The 20,019-nt window shown below is 40.0% G+C and overlaps 1 protein-coding gene across 2 annotated transcripts in view; it reads left to right on the top strand.

Moving 5' to 3' along the window:
* apbb1ip.L (amyloid beta (A4) precursor protein-binding, family B, member 1 interacting protein L homeolog) overlaps positions 1-19,272 on the top strand; it is a 72,693-nt gene extending 53,421 nt beyond the window's left edge. Inside the window, exons 10-14 of one of the 2 annotated variants that reach the window (XM_041565849.1) lie at positions 2,318-2,428; positions 7,937-8,035; positions 10,914-11,016; positions 15,276-15,358; positions 18,266-19,272. In XM_041565849.1, the coding sequence (XP_041421783.1) occupies positions 2,318-2,428; positions 7,937-8,035; positions 10,914-11,016; positions 15,276-15,358; positions 18,266-18,823 (954 nt within the window). In that variant the 3' untranslated portion in view covers positions 18,824-19,272. Of the gene's footprint in view, positions 1-2,317; positions 2,429-7,936; positions 8,036-10,913; positions 11,017-15,275; positions 15,359-18,262 lie in introns of both variants that reach the window. The other variant, XM_018267238.2, reaches the window with a different exon arrangement.
* Positions 19,273-20,019: the final 747 nt, after the last annotated feature.

The following is a 20,019-nucleotide window of genomic DNA, read 5'->3' as shown; positions in this document are numbered from 1 at the left end:
GACAAAATAAAGGTGTTGAGCCAAGGTCCAGGGTAAAGGCAATCGTAATAAAGGTATAGGACCTGTTATCCAGAATGCTTGGGACCTGGGGTTTTCCAGATAAGGGATCTTTCTGTAATTTCTCCATGCCTTAAGTCAGTGATCCCCAACCAGTGGCTTATGAGCAACATGTTTCTCACCAACTCTTGGATGTTGCTCTCCTGGCTTGGAGGAAACTTTTTGTTGCATTAAAAAACATGTTTACTGCCAAACAGAGCCTCATGTAGACTGCCAGTCCACATAGGGACCTTCAAATACCCAACCACAGCCCTTATTTGACATTAATAAGGACCTTTTCATGCTTGTGTTGCTCCCCAACTCTTTTTTACACTTCAATGTGGCTCATAGTAAAAAAAGGTTGGGGACCCCTGCCTTAAAGGCACCTGAAAAAATGATTCAAAATATAATTTTATCACGTTAGTCAAACAAAATAAACTTGAATTACACTATATAAATTATTTGAATCTTGTTTCCTTCGGTCTTATAATTCATAATTATAGCAAGCAGGCAGGAGCCATTTTGTGGACACTGTTATTAAGGCAAGCCTTCCATCATCTCAGAATCTTGTTTGTGCAACAGAATGGAGGACCTGATGTCCATCCCCATGCCCTGGCTACACAATTAAATGGTAAAGACAGAGGGGGAATGTGGGGAGAGCAGTGACATCCAGGAAGTGCTGAATGGAAAGTGAAAGTAATTGCCTGCCCCGCCTCTATGCCTAAGGCATAGAGGAGGAGCAGGCAGTATTTGATTGACAGCTGATATTTTTAAATGAGTTTACAACAGCTATGAATGTTTTAGTAAAAAAAAGGACATTTTTTATACAGCTTTTTATGTCTGGGTGACAGATCCACTTTAAGTCTACTAAAAAATAATTTAAACATTAATTAAACCCAATAGGATTGTTTTGCCTCCTATATCTTAGTTGTGATCCAGTACAATATATTGTTTTTTCACTACAGAGAAAAAGATAATCATTTAAAAAAAATTTAATTATTTGATTAAAATTGAGTTTATGTGAGATGGCCTTCCATAATTCAGACCTGTAGCCGTAGTTCCCAACAGCCAGAGTGGTGCAGGTTTGATATATTTGCTCTGGTTTATGTAGAGAGCTGGACTGAGAGGCTATTGATCAAAATATAAATATTAGGGAAATGCATCCCACAGGTATCTGTTTGGGTTGAGCTAAGGTTTTTCATTAGATGTTGGAACATTGTTGGTGGGATTTGCTTCCATTCATGCATAAGAGATTGAGTACTGATTTTGGGGATCAGGTCTGTCATAAATATAGTTCATCCCACAGTTGTGTTTTGGGAAAGCTTTGCATTAGATATTGGAACATTTTTGTGGGATTTGCTTCCATTCATATATGAGAGATTGGGTACTGATTTTGGGGATCAGGCTTGCATCAATGTTCTACTTCATCCCACAAGTGTTTAGTTGGATTGAGGTTCAGGCTTTCCATTAGATGTTGGAACATTGTTGGTGGGATTGGCTTACATCCATACATAAGAGATTGGGTATTGATGTTGGAGATCAGACTTAGCACTCATCAGTGTTCAATGTCATACCACAGGTTTGGTTGGGGGAAGCCTTCCCACTAAATGTTGGAATATTGTTGGCGAGATTTGCTTCCATTCATTAATAAGAGATTGAGTACTGATGTCGGGGATCAGGTCTGGCACTCATCAGTGTTCTATTTCATCCCACAGATTCTTGGTTGTGGTTTTGGAAGGCTTTCCACTAGATGTTGTTACATTGCTGGTGGAATTAGCTTCCATTCATACAAAACAGATTGAGTACTGATGTTGGGTATCAGGCCAGGCACTCATCAGTTTCTATTTCATCCCACAGACGTTTGGTTGAGTTGAGGTCAGGGCCTTGTGCAGAACAATCAGGTTCCTCCCCTCCTATCTCACCAAAACCATTCTATATGGACTTCACTTTGTACATGGTGGTATTATCCCGCTGAAACAGAAAAGAGCCTTCCCTAAACTGTTGCTAAAAATACTAATTACAGAATTTTCCAGAATGGTAGCGTATAATGTACTGAAACCTGTGTCAGCAATGATGGTTGTGGCATACAGAGTCATATCCAATCATTATAAGTGGTGCCCAGTCTCTTTTGGGCATATCGACTATCTGTGTCACATAAAGACTGGTCTTGAAATGGTTTCTTCATATTGTAATATACTGTAATAGACTAACGTATGCAACAAATGCTTTTTACATTAAGCCAAGTCTGTTCTTCATTGACATGTTTGTGTTTGTGTTGCAGACATCCCGTGACCTGGCATGCTTTGTGCAGTTCGACAATGTGAATGTTTATTATGGCACGCAGTACAGGATGAAATATAAAGCCCCCACTGATCACTGCTTTGTCCTGAAGGTATGTTAGCTCATGACATAACCATTAAAATATTTGTTAGCAACAATAAATAAATGTTTTGCATATTGAATATATTCAATCTATTTCTAATAAACTTTACTAAACGTGACTGACCTATTTTGCTTGGAGAGCGGATTTCTCATCTCACGGGCTTGAAATGAGTCATAATGAACAGGGAACAGTATTGCTGGCTGATTGCTTTGCTATTGATTTATAGAACGGTTCCACTGTTGCAGCTAGGAGTAGGAAACTGAGATTATATAAGAAGATGACATAAAGCACTGACGTTGTTGCCTCTTTTAAGATTATTCCGCAAGTAGCATTGACTATTACTCTGGTTAACTGCCCTGCTGCTACTGTAAATGACGTGTTGCCGACAAACATGTCTTTGATGCAGAACAGAAAGTGACCTTCCCGCCATACTTGAAGGGTAAATCTTCTGTTTATTTACTCAGGCAAATCACACTCGGCTCATTTAATAGCAGAAGTGGGTGAACTGCCAGCAGATTGGCTGGTTTATGGAAAATAAGAGATGAGGTTGCAATGCTAAGCCCGGCTGAATAAGACTTTAATGGGGGAATGTAATAAAAGTCGGTAACGGGAAAAAAAATTCGCAATGCGAAATGTTATGCCTCTGTGCGAATGAATTTGGCTTTGTGCAAATTTAATATAGCTTTTGCGTACCCGGAAACTGTTTAGCGACCGCTTCCAACAGTGGAAGAAGGTTTGTGAATTTTATTGTTAGCGATAGTGAATGTAATAAAACTTCTTACTGAAAATGTTGTTATGTTTGCTCCAAAAGATTACGGCAATTCTTAAAAGTGGGCAATGCGCAATTAAAATTTGCAATGAGCAATTACAATTCGCAATGTAATAACGGTTTAAAGGGCATGTAAAGACAAAAAAATAAAATCCCATTTTTACTTTCTTTAATGAAAAAGAAACCTATCTCCAATATACTTTAATTAAAAAAGGTGTACCGTTTTTATAAGAAACCTGACTGTATGCAGTGAAATTCTCCCTTCATTTACTGCTGTGGATAGGAATTGTCAGATGGTCCCTAACTGCTGAGCAGGGAAACAATCATACTTATGAACAGCAGGGGGAGCCCCCGCCTTACTTCCCAGCCATGCAGAACTCAAGCAGCTTTGTTTATGACGATCCCTAAGCAGCCCAGACCACACTGAGCATGTGCACAGTCTTAGTCTTGCAAAGATGTTAAACAAAGTTACAAGATGGTGACCCCCTGTAGCCAACTTTGAAAGCATAAATTATTTGTTTGATTAGGCTTGTGGTGCAGTAAGTTCATGTTTATATTTAGTATACAAAATACAGCATTTCTAGCCTTATTCTATTTAAGACTTTACATGCCCTTTAAGGAAGAGTATTAAATTGCGAAATTAGACTTTTTATTCTTATTTGTGCTAATTTCTTAGCTCTTTGCGACTTTTATTACATTCCCCCATAAATCTATTAGGAATGGAGTTTGTTTGAGGCTCTAGGCTTCTTCTGCCTAGAGAATTGTTCTTCATAGTGTAAGAGCCCCAATGTCATCATGTCGTTCATTTACTCCTAGTGGCCTCAGAGCAGGTGCTTTTTGAATTCTTGGCTTGAAGACAAGTTTTAGTTGCATAAAAACCAATTGTACTGCCAAGTAGAGCCTCCATTAGGCTGTCAGTCTACATAGGGGCTACCAAATAGCCAACCACAGCCCTTATTTGGCACCCCAGGAACATTTTTAATGCTTGTGTTGCTCCCCCATTACTTTTATATTTGAATTTGGCTCGTGGGTATAAAAAGGTCAGGGACCTCCATTGTAAACCTTTTGGTTTGAATTTTGACTTCTTTGTGAAGGGCTTGGCCTGTAGGTTTTGATAAAGGGCAAAAAAGCTGCATCATTACACCTGTGAGTCCCATGCCAGGGAAGAGGACATTTTTTTTAGTGAAACAATATAATTGACTACTTGTGATGTCACAGCTACTTGTATATAGGGAATAATGTACCCCCTATTGTAAATTATAGGGATATCAAAAGTTACAGTGGAGCTATATGACCATATATATATATATATATATATGCTTTTACACAGGTCATGGATCTCTATTACTTTTAATATTCTCCTATTTTACGGCTGTGGTACATTATTCTTGATAATCCACAAGTTTCAGTGAGCCGTGTGAGACTGATAACATCAATATGCACTAATTACAGTATAACCAATGACATCTCTAGGCACTAAGATCTAGGATATCATTTACAGGAGATATAAGATACCAATACACAAAAGCAGTGAATATCATGGAAATTATATTTTTATGAACAGTGCTTAAAGGGGCAGTTAATCTTTAAGATAACTTTTAGTATGTGATAGAAATGCCAATTCCAATTTAAAACAGCTTTTCAACTGGTCTTCATTAGTCATTTTTCATCATTTTTAATTATTTGCCTTCTTCTTCTGACTCTTTCAAGTTTTCAAATGGGAGTCACTGTCCCCATTTAAAAAACACATTGCTCTTTAAGGCTCCAAATGTAATGCTATAGCTACATTTTATGAATCATCTTTCTATCCGGCCTTTCCTGTTAATATTCTAGTCTCTTATTAACAGGGTTGGACTGGGGGGGCCCGGGGCTTCTGCCTCAGGGCCCCCCTCCGGAGTCTGAGGGCTGCTGCCTCACTGCCTCCTGTCCTGCAACCCTCCCCCCACCAGCGCATGTGTGCACTCATGCATGCACTGTTTGATGCGCACCTGCGCACACGCGTGGCTGTGCGGTTGTCAGATGGGGGGCCCTGAGGCAGAAGCCCCGGGAAGAAATCCAGGGGGCGGATCTGGGCCAGCGGAGCCCACTACAGCCAGGGGCCCAACGGGATTTTACCCGCCGTCCCAGTCCGACCCTGCTTATGAAAATCAATGCATGGTTGCTAGGGTAATTTGGACCCAAGTAATCAGATTGCTGAAATTGCAAACTGCTGCTGAATAAAAAGCTAAATAAGTCTAAAACCACAAATAATAAAAAATTAAACCTTTTGCAAATTGTCTCTGATTTTCAATGTCTACATCATACTAAAAGTTAACTCAAAGGGGAACAACCTCTTAAATGACATCATAAGTTATAATCAGTGCTTAGTGGCTAACTTTAGGCACCCCCCAGTGAATGTTGGCTTTCCTTCTCCTTTAAATTGTTGAGCTAGCACTAAGGTCTAGGACTAACTATAGTGTAAAACTTGTCGGACAGGGTCCCACTCCCTACGGCCTGATTCCCCCTGCCCAGATCACAGCCGCATGGAGAGATATTAAGGTGGGGGTGTGGAAGGCACGTGGGGTGGCAGATATTCTTACATTTCTGGGATAAAATCATTCCATTTCAAAATAAAGCATCTGTGCCATTAGCTTCAGCTTGCAGGCATATCTGTTTTCTGTCTTTATAATATGATAATGTAAAGGCTATGCACACATTTGTCTTATCAACTCAAACTCATCTACTTCACAAATAAATACATTCCCAAAATGTAAAGTATTCATACAGGGCAAACAAGCAGCAGGGTGCGCCATCTGCTGGTTGAAATAGGGAACTGGCTCTGTATTACGTATTACGTAGACGTAGAGAGAAATTCATCCATGGCTATGGGTGAATCTGACCTGGTTCGCAAAGTAGACAAAATTCGCCAAAATGCATTAAAGTCTATCAGTGTAATTTTCTCTGCATATTTGGCGAATAGTTTTGCTCATCACTAATGCTAGTAATCTGGTATTTGAATAGTGCCAACACATTAATGCAGCTCCTTAATTAAACATTACTCACATTAGTCCCTGTCCCAGCAGAGCTTACAATTTAATGTTACTCTCACAAACTATGGTCAATTTGGAAATGGAATCAGGGAACAAGTTATAAGGTGAATACGAATGGCAATAGCACCAGCACTACAAAAAAGAAGGCCATGACAACCATGGCACTACCGGTCTTAATACAGTTCAGTGGCCTGGGCCTGTTTGTTTACTATTGCTGCAATCTTAAAGTGGATCTCTACTTAAAATGAAGAAAATGTCTAGTGATGGGCGAATAAATTTGGCAGGCATGAATTTGCGGCCAATTTTGGCGTTTCGCTGCCGGCGAATAAATTTGCAAAACTCCTGTGAAAGTTCGTCTGGGGCAAAAAAATCTAACTACACATCGGATAAGTCGATTATGTCAAAACCGTCAAGCATCAACACTATTCCAACGACAGGGTCGGACTGGGGCCTGCTGTCCAGGGCCCCCGACCCCCTACTGTGCCGCTCCTGCTCAGCGAGGGAGCCGCTCAGGGCGCATGCACAATGACATCACTCGGCGTGCATGCGCAGGGCCGGAATTTTTTTTCCCCCAAATATAAATATCTGGAGAGAGGATCTGGCGCCGCGGGGGCCTATGAGGGTCGGGGTCCATCGGGCTTTTACTCGGTGTCCCGTAGGGCCAGTCCGACACTGTCTGACGCCAGTGGGATAATTGACGCAAATTGACACAAATTGACGCGGGTGTCAAAATTCGAGTTTTGTGAATTTTTCGTCATTTCGCGAATTTTTATGAAAAACGGGAGAAATTCGCCCATCACTAAAAATGTCATATTAAGAAACTTTCAAATATACATTAATTTAAAACTTAAAAATGGTTTTAAAATGTATTTGTTGCAACTAAAAGCAGTATTTGTTTATGCCTTTAATTATCTTTGGTTCGGAGTCTTGAATCAATGTTCTGTTAATCAGAACAGTACAGACCCTCTTATTAAGTTCTTTCCTGGGAATGTGGGGCATATGGTAATCTCATAATAAATGTGCCCCATCGGGTCTCACTACTAAATAAAAAGTCCCATTGCAAAGATTTGTGTCATAGGCCTGTATTCTACTAAATGCACCTGGGCCCATAGGCTAATCCAGTACTAAATACATATGCAGGTATGTGGTCTATTATCCAGAATGCTCTGAATCTGGGGCTTTCTATAAAGGGGTATTTCCATAATTTAGATCCCCATGCCTTAAGTCTGCTAAAAATCAAGTAATCATTAAATAGGATTGTTTTGCCTTCAATAATGATTAATTATTTCTTAGTTGGGATCAAGTACAAGCTACTGTTTTATTATTACAAAGAAAAGGGAAATCATTTTTAAAAATCTTAATTCTTTCGTTAAAATGGAGTCTATGGGACTGCATTCCCGTTAATTGGAGATTTCTGGATAGCAGGTTTCCACTTAACGGGGCCCATGTATTCAGTAACTCTTCTAGCTCTTTGGACAGTATCTTGTGCATATTTCACATTTAATATGAGTAAGGACAAGACATAGATGCATTTCTGGACAAAAATATATATTTAAGATACAACATGTACAAATGCAGTAAATGCAGTAAATGAATTGTTTAGGAGCTTTTGAGGATATCTTGTTTTTAAGCCTGACATGTACAAATAATGTTAAATCTGTTCAGCTCTGATGCACCGGTGAATTCTTTTAACATTCTTTACTTGATGTTTTTTTACAGCATCCACAAATACAGAAGGAATCGCAGTATATTAAATACTTGTGCTGCGAGGAGCCCTGGCTTCTTCATCAGTGGGTTACTGGCATTAGAATAGCCAAGGTAAATATATTCTATAAGTGTATCCTCGACTCCAAAGGAGCTATAACACTATAGGGATAAGGCCATTTGAGTAGCGCTGAAATCTGGTGCATGTGCCGGGAGCAATGCAGGGGTTTTGGGTGCTGGCAAGGAGGAAGGCTGATGCCAGTGTAGGGGTTGATTCTCATCTTTCGGTTTTCCATGGGCTGAGAATAAGCCCTGTGTGACATTAGCCTACATTGTGCTGCAACATTATAACTGCTACAAGGCAGGTGAGACTGATAAACCAAAAAAATCTCAAAAACAAAAGGTACTTTAAATGATTTTTTAGAAACTCTAGTCCAAAGAGAACATTTTTATGGAAATAAATTTGTAAATCCGACCATAAAATCTACTTCACACTCTGCCTCAAACATTGAAGGCCATGGTCCTGGATTCAAGTGCTAGAGCAGTAAGGGGAGGAAAGAACTGTACTGGTGCCACCACCCCTGTGCTTACCTTTTACAGGGGCCGTGAGTACCACATTGCTACTGCAGTGAGTGCTGTTGTGCTATCTGCAATAGAAGAGATGAAATTCTGATTTAAAACACTAACTTTCTGCTTTTAATGTTACAAGGAGCAGCTTTTTGCTGTCCCTGGTAACCTGCCGCCTGGAGGAAGTTTCTCAGTTTGCTGCATGACAGGAGCACCACTGTCTATGTGCTTCCCCCCAGGGCCCAGGCCGGACTGGAGCACTAGGGGCCCACTTGGTTCCACACTTTCCGGGGCCCCTACGTGCATGCGTGAACGCCAGTGTGAACACCGGCACAAATGCCAGCGCGTACGAGCCGCACACTTTTTTCATGGGGCTCGGCAGATTAGGTTAGAGGACCTGGGCCGATGGGGACCCACCTGTTATATTCCCGTCCCTGTCAGGGGCAGATTAATGAATAGGCTACTTTAGGTTATAGCCTATAGGCTCAAAGTGATTAGAGGCCCAGCTAGCTTTTGCAATTATTATTTTTATCTGTGCTGTTGGGTCTGGGTCCGGTTGGGACATGTGTATGGTTGGGCACCTGCTGGGAGAAGAACCTGATTTGTTTTAGAGAGCTCAGATACATGTACCTTGCCTTGTATGGTTGCCTAATCTTCCCCCAGCATGTGATGACTGTGCACCCCCATCCCCCTGTCATGAACAGACCCAGGCCCAGCAGCGCAGATAAAAATAGATAAAGATGAAAATACAAATAATAATTGAATAAAGCCAGATCATGGGCCCCTTGTGTCTCCGGGTGATTAATTGTTGTATTTTTCTAAACTTTTGTGAGTGGGAGTAGCCTAGAAAGTGGAGCCTAGGGGCCTCACAACTCATTAATCCACCACTGCTCGCCCTCCTTACATCATGAATACAGCACAACTGAATGTTGCAGCACTGGGTTATGCAGAGACTTGCACTTCTCTACTAAAGGTGCAGATAGCAGGGCTGGACTCATAGTTCCAAAAACATGATGACTTGCATCTGTTATTTTGCACTTTGCACCCTGGCCTGCCATCAATACATGACTCTTAAGGCCTTTTACATATGAGAATTTTGTCATGCGTTCCCCTGTGCTGGCTTTTTTTGTGTTCCGCCAAAAAGGAATGCTGACGGCACATTGAGGCTGTACTCACTGCACTGCAAGGAACCAGCGATACCAGGTGAAACACAACTTGCCACTGCCCTAATTCTGCTCTAATGTTATTCTTCCTCTAACTCCAACATTCATGTGTATATTATTATCATACCCATAATATACTCAAAACACAATTATGCTTTTAGAACATTGCTTCTGATAAAGGGGTGGTTCACCTTCAAGTTATTTTTTGTATTTTATAAAACGGCTAGATTCCAAGCAACCTTTCAATTGGCCTTCAGTTTTTCTTTCTTTCTTTTCAAATTCTTTTTATTAAAGATTTTACAATAAAACAAGCTGACTTTTTTACAGCATGTAAAATATATGTGCAGATTCATATTTCAAATAAATAACATTAAGAATGTTACATGAACAATAAACAAATATTTTCACTAGTTGGACCTGTTTCTAATTTATTATTTGCTATTACTCAAACACAAAAATGTCAAAATCAGAAAGAGTCACTTAGCAGATACATGTTTGGCAATTATGTGAATGGAATAACTGCCAAATTCATTTCCTGAATTGGCCTTCCCCATAAGTTTATGCACAAATAAGAGTCCTGCGAGAGTCCATTTTTTGGAACCCGTACCGGACCCATACCCGCAACCTGCAATCCGCAACCCGGATCTGCATTCTTACCCTCTACCCGACCCGCAAGTACCATATCCGCAACCGGACCTGCTACCCGCTGACCATCAAGAATTAGGAAGTGCAGTCATTGTAAACCGTAAGTGACATCATCGGAAGTAGGCGTGATCAGAAAAAAGGATTAAAACAGGAAGTGCTGTCATTGTAAATCGGAAGTGACATCATCGGAACTAGGCGTGATCAGAATTTTGCATTTTGGACAAAAATATTTTGTTTCTTTTTTATAGTTTTTAAATAATTTGCCTTCTTCTGACTCTTTCCAGCTTTCAAATGTGGGTCACTGACCCCAGCTAAAAACAAATGCTCTGTAAGACTTCAAATTTATTGTTACTGTTAATTTTTATTATTCATCTTTCTATAAGGGTCTTCTCCTATTCATATTCCAGTCTCTAAAGATTGCCAAAATAGCAAACTGGAGAGCAGCTGAATAAAAAGTAAAAAAAATAACAAAAAAACACAAATAATACAAAATTAAAGCAAACTGTCTTAGAACATCACTCACTACGTCATACTAAAAGTGAACTCAAAGGCAAACAAGCCCTTTAAATGTAACCAGACATACTGACAACTGATGTATTTCCATCCTTTCCTTTCAGTATGGGAAGATTCTTTATGACAACTACAAAACCGCAGTACAGAGAGGAGGGCTGGCGTCCCATTGGTCAACTCTTGGCAGTTCCTCGGTTTCAACAGCCGCAGGTAAAGTGATTGAACAATTACAGGACACAGTGCCCGTAGTAATATGGGATTGTTGTGAATTCATGAATAATAATCAAATAAGTCATGCTGAAATTGGCACTGTGTGCGTTTAGGGTTTACGTCAATCCAATTACACTGTCAGAGAGAGAAATAAATTAAAAGTCCATTATGTATCCTCAGAACACTCTGGCCTTGAGATCTATTAGCACTGAGCAGTTTTCCTTGAGATAGAGTGGGAAACAGTGGGGAAATTGACATGACAGCAGCCTGTTACATTTCTATTAATACATCATATTGTGTGGCTGTTAGTACTTACAGGTAGAATTCATCCAGATAATCTTCTGGAATATAAATATATGGATATAATTAAGCAAGGGTGCATTTAATGCACTGCACCTGCTAGTCTTTTGAGTGTTTTGCTACTAAGAAAGGAGATTAATTCAACATCTAATGACGTGTTGTTACAACCCTGGACATTCTCTCAATAAATAAATTGACCTCAACCAATTAGCCATTGCACCCCAAATTCAATGAATTATATATCACACTATTTCCTTCTTTTCACTATTGCTGCTAAGCGGAAGCTGCCTAGTTACCCAAGCTCTTGGAATATATTATGTACAGTTACATCCCGGAACTTTTTTCAAGAGTGCCGGTTTCACTGTGTGTTTAGTTGCACTTCGTCTCTGCACTCTCTCCAGCTCATTTATATCCCTCTTAAGGACTGGAGCCCAAAACTGCACTGCATACTCCAGATGAGGCCTTACCATGGATTTATAAACAGGCAAAATCATGTTTTCATCCATCAAATGAATGCCTTTTTTTATTGCAACACTTTATTTGCTTTAGTGGCCACTTAGTGACTAGAGTTGCATCGTTTGCTATCCACAGAATTCCCCAGATCCTTCTAAATAAAGGAGGCCTCCAAAACACTGCCGCTTAGTGTATAACTAAGTTTTGTGTAATTTCTACCAAAGTGCATAATGTTGCATAATTTATCATTGTTGAACCTCGGGAAAAACGCAGGGGAATGCACCAATTATTTCCCCCTTTTAGTAAATGAGGCCTACAATGACTCTCTTTTAGACGATTCCTCAATATAACATTAGACTTGTTAATTTTCCCTGACCTATGGTTACCAGATCATGTGAGGAATCAACTTCTAGGAAATCCATCTGGAAGGTCTACATTGATTGCATTTCATTTACATACAAGCAATTTGCAATCAGTGCAGACAAGCAATTTGCATTTATTAGGTTATGATTATGTGTCAGATGATCTGCTAATGTTACTCTGGCCACTTAAAATGATAGCACAATTGAGCCAAAGGGCAGGGGGAGTTTATTTTCAGGAGGTGGGGTCTTCCTAGCCTGATGTACCCAGAGAGCATTTGTAGGAGACGGGGTTTTTGTTGCATGTTTAATATCTGTTGATTTTGTTTTACTCAAGCAACCCAGCCTTTATTAGATTATGATATTCCAGACAGCAGAGTGTTTGATGCCTTAAGCACCATCACTCCACAAACTACTGAGCAAATATTACACATATATTGCCCCAGGTTGCCTTAGACTTTATAAGTGTTCCCATGGGACAGAGGTATAGTGTAAACTGCCAAGGGTACACTGAAGGGTCCAAGTTGTAGGCAGAGGGCACTGTTTTTGTTTGAGGAGGCAAATGTAAGACCTTTTCTGTGTCGATTCATAGTGTCCGTGTGCCAGTTCCTTGTTTACCCCAGAATATAAATGCAGGGGCAATTTCATGTAAAATACCTCCCAAAATAATTTTAATGACAGTTTTATATATATAATACCATAGAAATAGTGATATGCGGGTCGACAAACTATTAAATGACCTTGCCGTGTCCTCTCAAGTCAAACACATGCGTTTTTAAAATGTAACCATGGCGTTGGTTTAGTAATTCTAATGTATTCTAATTACAAAGTGTAACCTTCTGAACGCATTCAATTTCTGATTAGTTTTTGCAAACTCCGCGCAAATAAATTTCCTGCAGGGCAAAGTATTCATTGAGAAAGCCTTGCTGTATTCCAGGTGCTCTACGTTATTTTAGCTTGGAACAATTATTTGCTTGGATAGTCCTGTTCATTTATTGAGATTCAAACGTGCCATTAACTGAGTACAATGGGCTTCATATAGTAGAGTAACCCTATACAGCCAGTCTTAAACATTGTCTATGGTTCAGGGCTTGGGTGGAACTGGTATTTGACACATATGTGCTACAAATTTGCACATTTAATACTTGAAAGGTTTGACTTCCTGATTTCTGCGTCTCTCTCTCACATACATTCTAATATTGCTGAAATTACAATATGGTAGCTAATCTTTGGGTGCAGAGTGAAATTTACTCAAATATGATGTGATCAACATTCCTCTAGTATAGGGGTGGAATGATCTCGTGAGTTAGTTGGTGGGATAGTTGAGACCACACAAGGTGGAATGGGTACAGGCTTACAAAGTTAAATTCGGTATTGAAATATAAGTAAGACTATGAAACTCATTTACGCCATTTTTGATCCTCAAGGTCGTATTGTTATTATTTTCTCTCCATACTAAATATGTTGGTAAACTAGTCAGCTCATAAATTCATATGGCTTCCAATACCAACTCAATGCTGATGATACTCAAATGTATCTTTGTTCTCCAAATTACTCAGAGTGTTCTTGTCTGGCAGTTCTTTTTACTAGGATTTCCAAACGCTACCCTTAATGAAAACAGACAGAAATAGTTCCCTTCCCCCCATCCAACACCCATAACATCCCAGAAGTGATTATTACCATTAATGACTCCATTATTACCCCATCTCTCCACAGACTCCATGCCTTGGGTTTATCCTTGGTTCTGTCTTGCACTTCCTTACTCATAACTAATCAATAACGAAATCCTGTTACTTGCACCTGAGGAATATTGAAAAAATATGATCATGTATTACACAAGATGCCACCAAATGCTGAATAGTGTAACTCTCTATTAATCGGCTTCCAAAGACTGTCACCTCTCCAGTTCATAATAAATACTGCTTCCAGGCTCATGCACCTCAGCAACTGCTCTTCATCCTTCATTCTACTGTGCCAGTCTCTACACTTTCTACCTTTCAGGAGAAAATGTTTCTGTTTTTGACCCTGCAGGTCTCAACTATTCTCCACCCTACATCTCTAAACTAATCTCCAAGTACTCACCAAAATGCTTTTTACACTTTTCTACTGATCAACTCCACACTCTCTTCTCAAATACTCACATTCAAGACTTTGTTAGAGGAGCACCGCATCTCATTTCCACCCAGAATCAACAGACTTTCTCCCAACCTCTCTGTCTGTAGACCGTCTCTTAAAACACATTTCAAAGTTTATTCCCATCTAGCCTAGTATTCCTTCAGTAGACACTATATGTCACTTCCACCCCCAGATTTTGCTGATCTCTGATCTTGCCTATGCCCAAACTTTGTAATCTTACCCCATCTCCTTTTAAAGTGTAAGCTGTATTTAGCAGGTTCAATATATACACCAATCTAATGTAGAGTGCTGTGGAATACATTGATTCTTTAGAAATGTGATAATTATAACAACAATTTTTGTTTTGTTCAGCAACTCTCTAGTTTGCCTCTGAAGCTAATTGTCTGGTTGGCAGGGTTCTACTCACCCTTATAACCAGCCAGTTGTTGGCATCACAGAAGATACAGTAGACCTACAGCAACTTTTGCACCTTAAATGAGAAATTGTCCTGCAAAAGTTAATTTTTATTTTTACATTACTATAAGCACCAGGCAACTGGACTGGTCATAAACTGCTTATAAATTGCCCAGTAAGGTAATTGCTGTCCTTACTTTTATTCCTGCAAAATGAGCACTCTCATACCCTCCCTTGACCTACAGCCTAGACCTGCCAGAGATGCAGCTCACGAGCTCTCTCACCTAAAAGCAGCCATAAGGTGTGGCTTGAAAGAAACACAGACTCCTGATTAAAAACTGGTTCTATATGCACAGCTGCATAGTAAGTTAGATAATGTACAAATAAATATTAAAGATATGACACTGTTTTTTCACATCTTTTGTTTTCGTTGTTGTCTGTGTTAAGTAGGTCATTCTCAACAAAAATAGTCTCCACCACACATTTCTAGGTTCAGGTTTCATGCGAGAAAATTCAGCTTGGGTGTGGTAAGATATTTAACGTTTAGCTGGGTTGTCTGTTATACAATTCCTACTAAGAGAAGAGATTTCATAAATGTCACTTCTTTTCTTTTATCAGGTTCAAGCCAAGGCAATGGTCAGATCTGCCAGAATGCAACCACTATCAGTTCCAGCTTTTCTGATGCCTGGAAGCGTGGGGAGGTATCTATTGCAATTTTTTCTTTCAGTGATACTAAGTGGGTGATTTAACATAGGTACACGTGCGGCTGCTAGAGCTCTAGGTTAGTGATGTGCAGGACGAGAAAAACTTAATCTGCACTTGACCCCAACACAACTCCTGAAAACCTGCATCCAACCCTAACCCGCCATGTTCTCCTATTTATATACCTGTGCCAGCCCCGCTCTGGCGTCACTGAAGGGGGCGGGGCACTCTGGCGTGCGAGTAAGAGGAGCTCTTCCAGTGGAAGTGGGGCACGAGGTCACAGGTGGGGAGGACGCAGGCTAATGTTCAGCCCTCATCCCCCACAAACTTTGTGTGGATGTCAACCCAAACCCGCCCCCCATAACTGCTCTATGTAGCCTCATAAGAGCATTGTGCCTATATGAATGGCAGGTGAAAACTGGGGGCCCAGATATGTGGCAAGGCCACAAAGACCTGGTCCTAGGGCTGTAGAATTTCAGGGGTGGAATGCCTCTCAGCTGCATTGGGATTGGTTACCAGTGATGGGTGAATCTGTGCCATAAAATTACACCAAAACTGCTAAACATTAGCGAAACACATTGAAGTCAATGGGCGTCAAAATCATTTTTACACGAGTCAATTTTGATGCGAGTGACAATTTTTATAACGCGACTATTTGGTCCAAAAGTATTAAAGTCAATGGGTGTCCGATTCATTTTGACGTGCGACAATTTTTATGTGTGCGACAATTTTGCCGCACGCCAGACTTTTTACTGGTGAATTGTCGATGCAGTTCTGAAAATTAAAACGAGAAAATTTTACGCAAACTTGTGTCTGGCAAATTTATTCACCCATCACTAGTTAAAAGCACTGGAGACAGAGGGAGATTTGCAAGCTCTCCTGCGCCCCAATCTCCAGTGCTAGTGCTCCTGACCTCACACACATGCACATGCACAAGAAGAGGAAGGGGAACCAGAAGTGGAAACGAGGGGTGACAATCTGCCGGCCTATGGGCGCCTGGTTTGTAAATCCGGCCTGGAAAGCTGTGCACTGTGTGAGGTCAAAAATCCTGCACCTGAGTGAAATTTGAAGTTGTATGTTCCCTACTATAGCATGTTATATGTGATCTGTAGACTTTGTAACTGTTGTTTTCAGCTGAATTTAAGTTAAAAAAAAGGCTCAAACCCCTTCAAAGTGAAAGGGTTTTTCAAAGACACATCTTTCCACAAAAAGGGGGAAATGCCTTTTGTTAACATTAGATTTTCCATAGATCCACTGGATGCAGTTCTTTGGTGCAAAGCTCCCTTCAAAGGAGAACTAAACCCTAACAATTAGTATGGTTAAAAATGCCATATTTTCCATACTGCAAAGTTTCAGCATCTCAATAGCAGCAATGATCCAGGACTTCAAACTTGTCACAGGGGGTCACCATCTTGGAAAGTGTCTGTGACACTCACATGTTCAGTGGGCTCTGAGCAGCTGTTGAGAAGCTAAGCTTAGGGGTCGTCACTAATTATCCAGCAGAAAATGAGGTTGGTCTGTAATATAAGCTGATGCTACAAGGCTGATTATTGAATTCTGATGCTAATTGCACTGGTTTTTGTGCTGCCATGTAGTAATTATCTGTATTAATTGCTAATCAGCCTTTTATTGTGACATTTCTATTCTATGTGTACTGTATATTGTGAGTGGGTCCCTAAGCTCAGTAAGGGATAGCAGCACAGAACAAGTGCAGTGAATCAGCAGAAAAGAAGATGGGGAGCTACTGGGGCATCTTTGCAGACACAGATCTTTACTGCTAAAGGGCTTTGGTTGCCTTGGGCTGGTACAGAAGCACAAAACATAATTTACAACCTTTCTAGCCTACTTTCTAGCTTTAGTTCTACTTTAATGGACATGGAAACCAAAATAACTTGTAGCCCTTTTTACGTGGCCTCTCCATTTGAATAATTTGTACATTTTCTTCTGCGGGTTAAAAATAAAAAAAATAATCTTGGTTGAGCCACGTGTCTACCGATGGCAAATAAATCACTGGTCATAATGATAAATTACCAAGATACGTAAAAATAATCGAAGTGTGAAGTTCTGCACACATTCTTTTGGCTTGAGCACTCTCGTTTCTCCAGCGATGGATCCAAGCAATTAACCGCCCTTCAAAATTTCATGTGTTAATAATGTTTAGACTCTGGCTCATTCACCCAGGAATGGGTGCTTATTATTCAGCGCGTGCTTCTATCACATAATTGCTTAGTACAGAAAGTGTCAGCATTTCCAGTATTTATCTGCAGTGTAGCCCTTGACATAAGAAAATTCCAGCTAAATAACCAAGTGAAAGATTATGTTCTCCTTATAAAAATTTTATACGTATATAATTTGTTTTTGACGCAAATTACTGCCCCTTTTTTGACTATCGATGGGTCAGGGAGGTACGGGTCTATACATGGGGGGGAGGCGGGTGCAAGTTGAGTTTCCTCGGCCCGCACATCACTAGTTCACATGGGTCAACCAACTAGACTGAACAACCTGGAGCAAATCTGCTCGGAAGAATAGGCCAAATTCACCCCAGAAGTACAAAGATGGTACTGTATATACTTATCCCATAATACCTAAATATATTTCAGGAAGACGTGGCTCTGCAAAATATTTACATTTGGGAAATGAACACTTGCCAATCAAGTGTTTTCTCAGTGCTACACTGAAACATAAGATTGAAGATGGCTGTTTTCCCTTTTCAGTGGGGCATTAAAATTTTCACCAGTTGGAAAACAGTATTTGGTTTTATCAAATTCAGAACAGAAACATTTTTAAAAGTTTTGTTCAAATCCTTCACCCTTCATATCTAAACATCTCATTATGTCTCCTTTACTCAAGTTTTTTATCCTAAAGGTTACCAAATCATAACATTGATTTCTCTTATCTTTCAGCAGGATAAAAAACTGATTGAGGTTAACAAACCTGAAACAAAAAGTGCCACGCCCACAGTGACCAAACAGCCACCCCCAACACCTAAAAGGGCATCATCCATCAGCCATGTGACAGCTAACCTGGCTATTCCACCTAAACCAAAGGCTATAAATACTGATATCATGCCAGAACCACCACAGTTTCCACCACCAGAACCACTTCAACCTGCTGATGAATTTTTGCCACCACCCCCACCTGACTTTTTTGATGCTCCACCTGATTTCTTGCCACCACCTCCCCCGAGCTTTATGTTTAATGTTGGAAATCCTCCACCCCCACCAGTTAATCAATTACAAGGTTCTAATGCACCAGCCCCACCACCACCTCCTCCACCACCACCAGCACCTGCAGCCAATGTACCACCACTGCCTGTGAAAAAACATCCTCCTAATCCTCCCAAAAGACAAAGCAATGCGGGACCTACGCCTGGAACAAATGCACACGCAGGGACAGGTGGTCAACCAGATTTTATGTCTGATTTGATGAAGGCCCTGCAGAAGAAGAAAGAGACTACAACCTAGAACTTAGGAAACCTAGAACACAGAAAAGACTTAAGTACCTACTAAATTATAGCATATCTGAGTTTAAAGATACTAGATGCAAACCCTGATACACCTTGTTACGTTGAATATCGCAAACTATGGCGGTAGATTTACATTTTGTATCTCTTCTCGTTTAGTTTTATTTACAGAAATATAAATGGGATGCAGGCAGGATAGGTCTGAAGTATTTGATTGTCAAACAGTAATCCTAGTCTTGCACATAAATAGCTCAATTGTTCTGGAAATGGTCATATGAAAGCAGCGCTATCTATAGTTTTACTATTACCCTATTTAGAGGTTTGTTGCATACTATGATTCAGAACTGAAGATTTACCAATATGATGTATTATATAATGTTTGATAAGCAAGATCCTACTCTCAAAGGTCATTGCCTGTACAGAGAAACACCATAAAACTATAGCAGTATTCATCCCTGTTTCTTCATTTTTTTATGGTAATTATGTCAAGTATGGAATCAGCTTTGAGATACAAGATTTGGTTTACATTGATTGATAATGGTGTTTTAACTTTTAATGTAAATACTGCTGCCTGCTGACTAAATATATATATATACTGTATATATACATATATATAATACACAAAAGCCATGAATATCTTGCAAATTATATCCTTATAAATGGTGAGTTCTGATGTCATCAGTTATAAACGGTGAGTTCTGATGTAATTTCTGTCACATGACTCACTGAAATTTGTGTATTATAATAAATAAAGTACCCCCAGTTGTTTTTATATGGTCATGAAACTCCTCTGTGACTTATAATAGCCTTATATTTTACAAAAGGGGGTACTTTATTCACTATATTATTCTGTAGATTCAAATATATATTGACCCATTGTGGGCCTTCACCTTTAGATTAAATAACCAGTAACATCAAAAACAATGTTTAAAAAATTTGTTTGTATATAATGAAAAAAAAACCAACAACACATATTTAACTTTAAAATCGCAAAGTCTTTGTTAAGAAATAACTTACTGAAACTCCGCTTGCGCTCCTCTTAAGGAAAGGCGTCAGGGTGACGATCCATCGTGCGGCGCTCGATTTCTCCTCTCTGCCTTCTATAGGAGATAGCCAGGGAGGAGAAATCGATTGCCGCACAATGGATCGTCACCCTGATGCCTTTCCTGAAGAGGAGCGCAAGCGGAGTTTCGATAA

The sequence above is a fragment of the Xenopus laevis genome, chromosome 6L, assembly GCF_017654675.1.
Source record: "Xenopus laevis strain J_2021 chromosome 6L, Xenopus_laevis_v10.1, whole genome shotgun sequence".
In the NCBI taxonomy this organism is placed as follows: Eukaryota; Metazoa; Chordata; class Amphibia; order Anura; family Pipidae; genus Xenopus; species Xenopus laevis.
The sequence above is the reverse complement of the archived record's forward strand: the minus strand, read 5'-3'. Positions and strand labels throughout refer to the sequence as shown.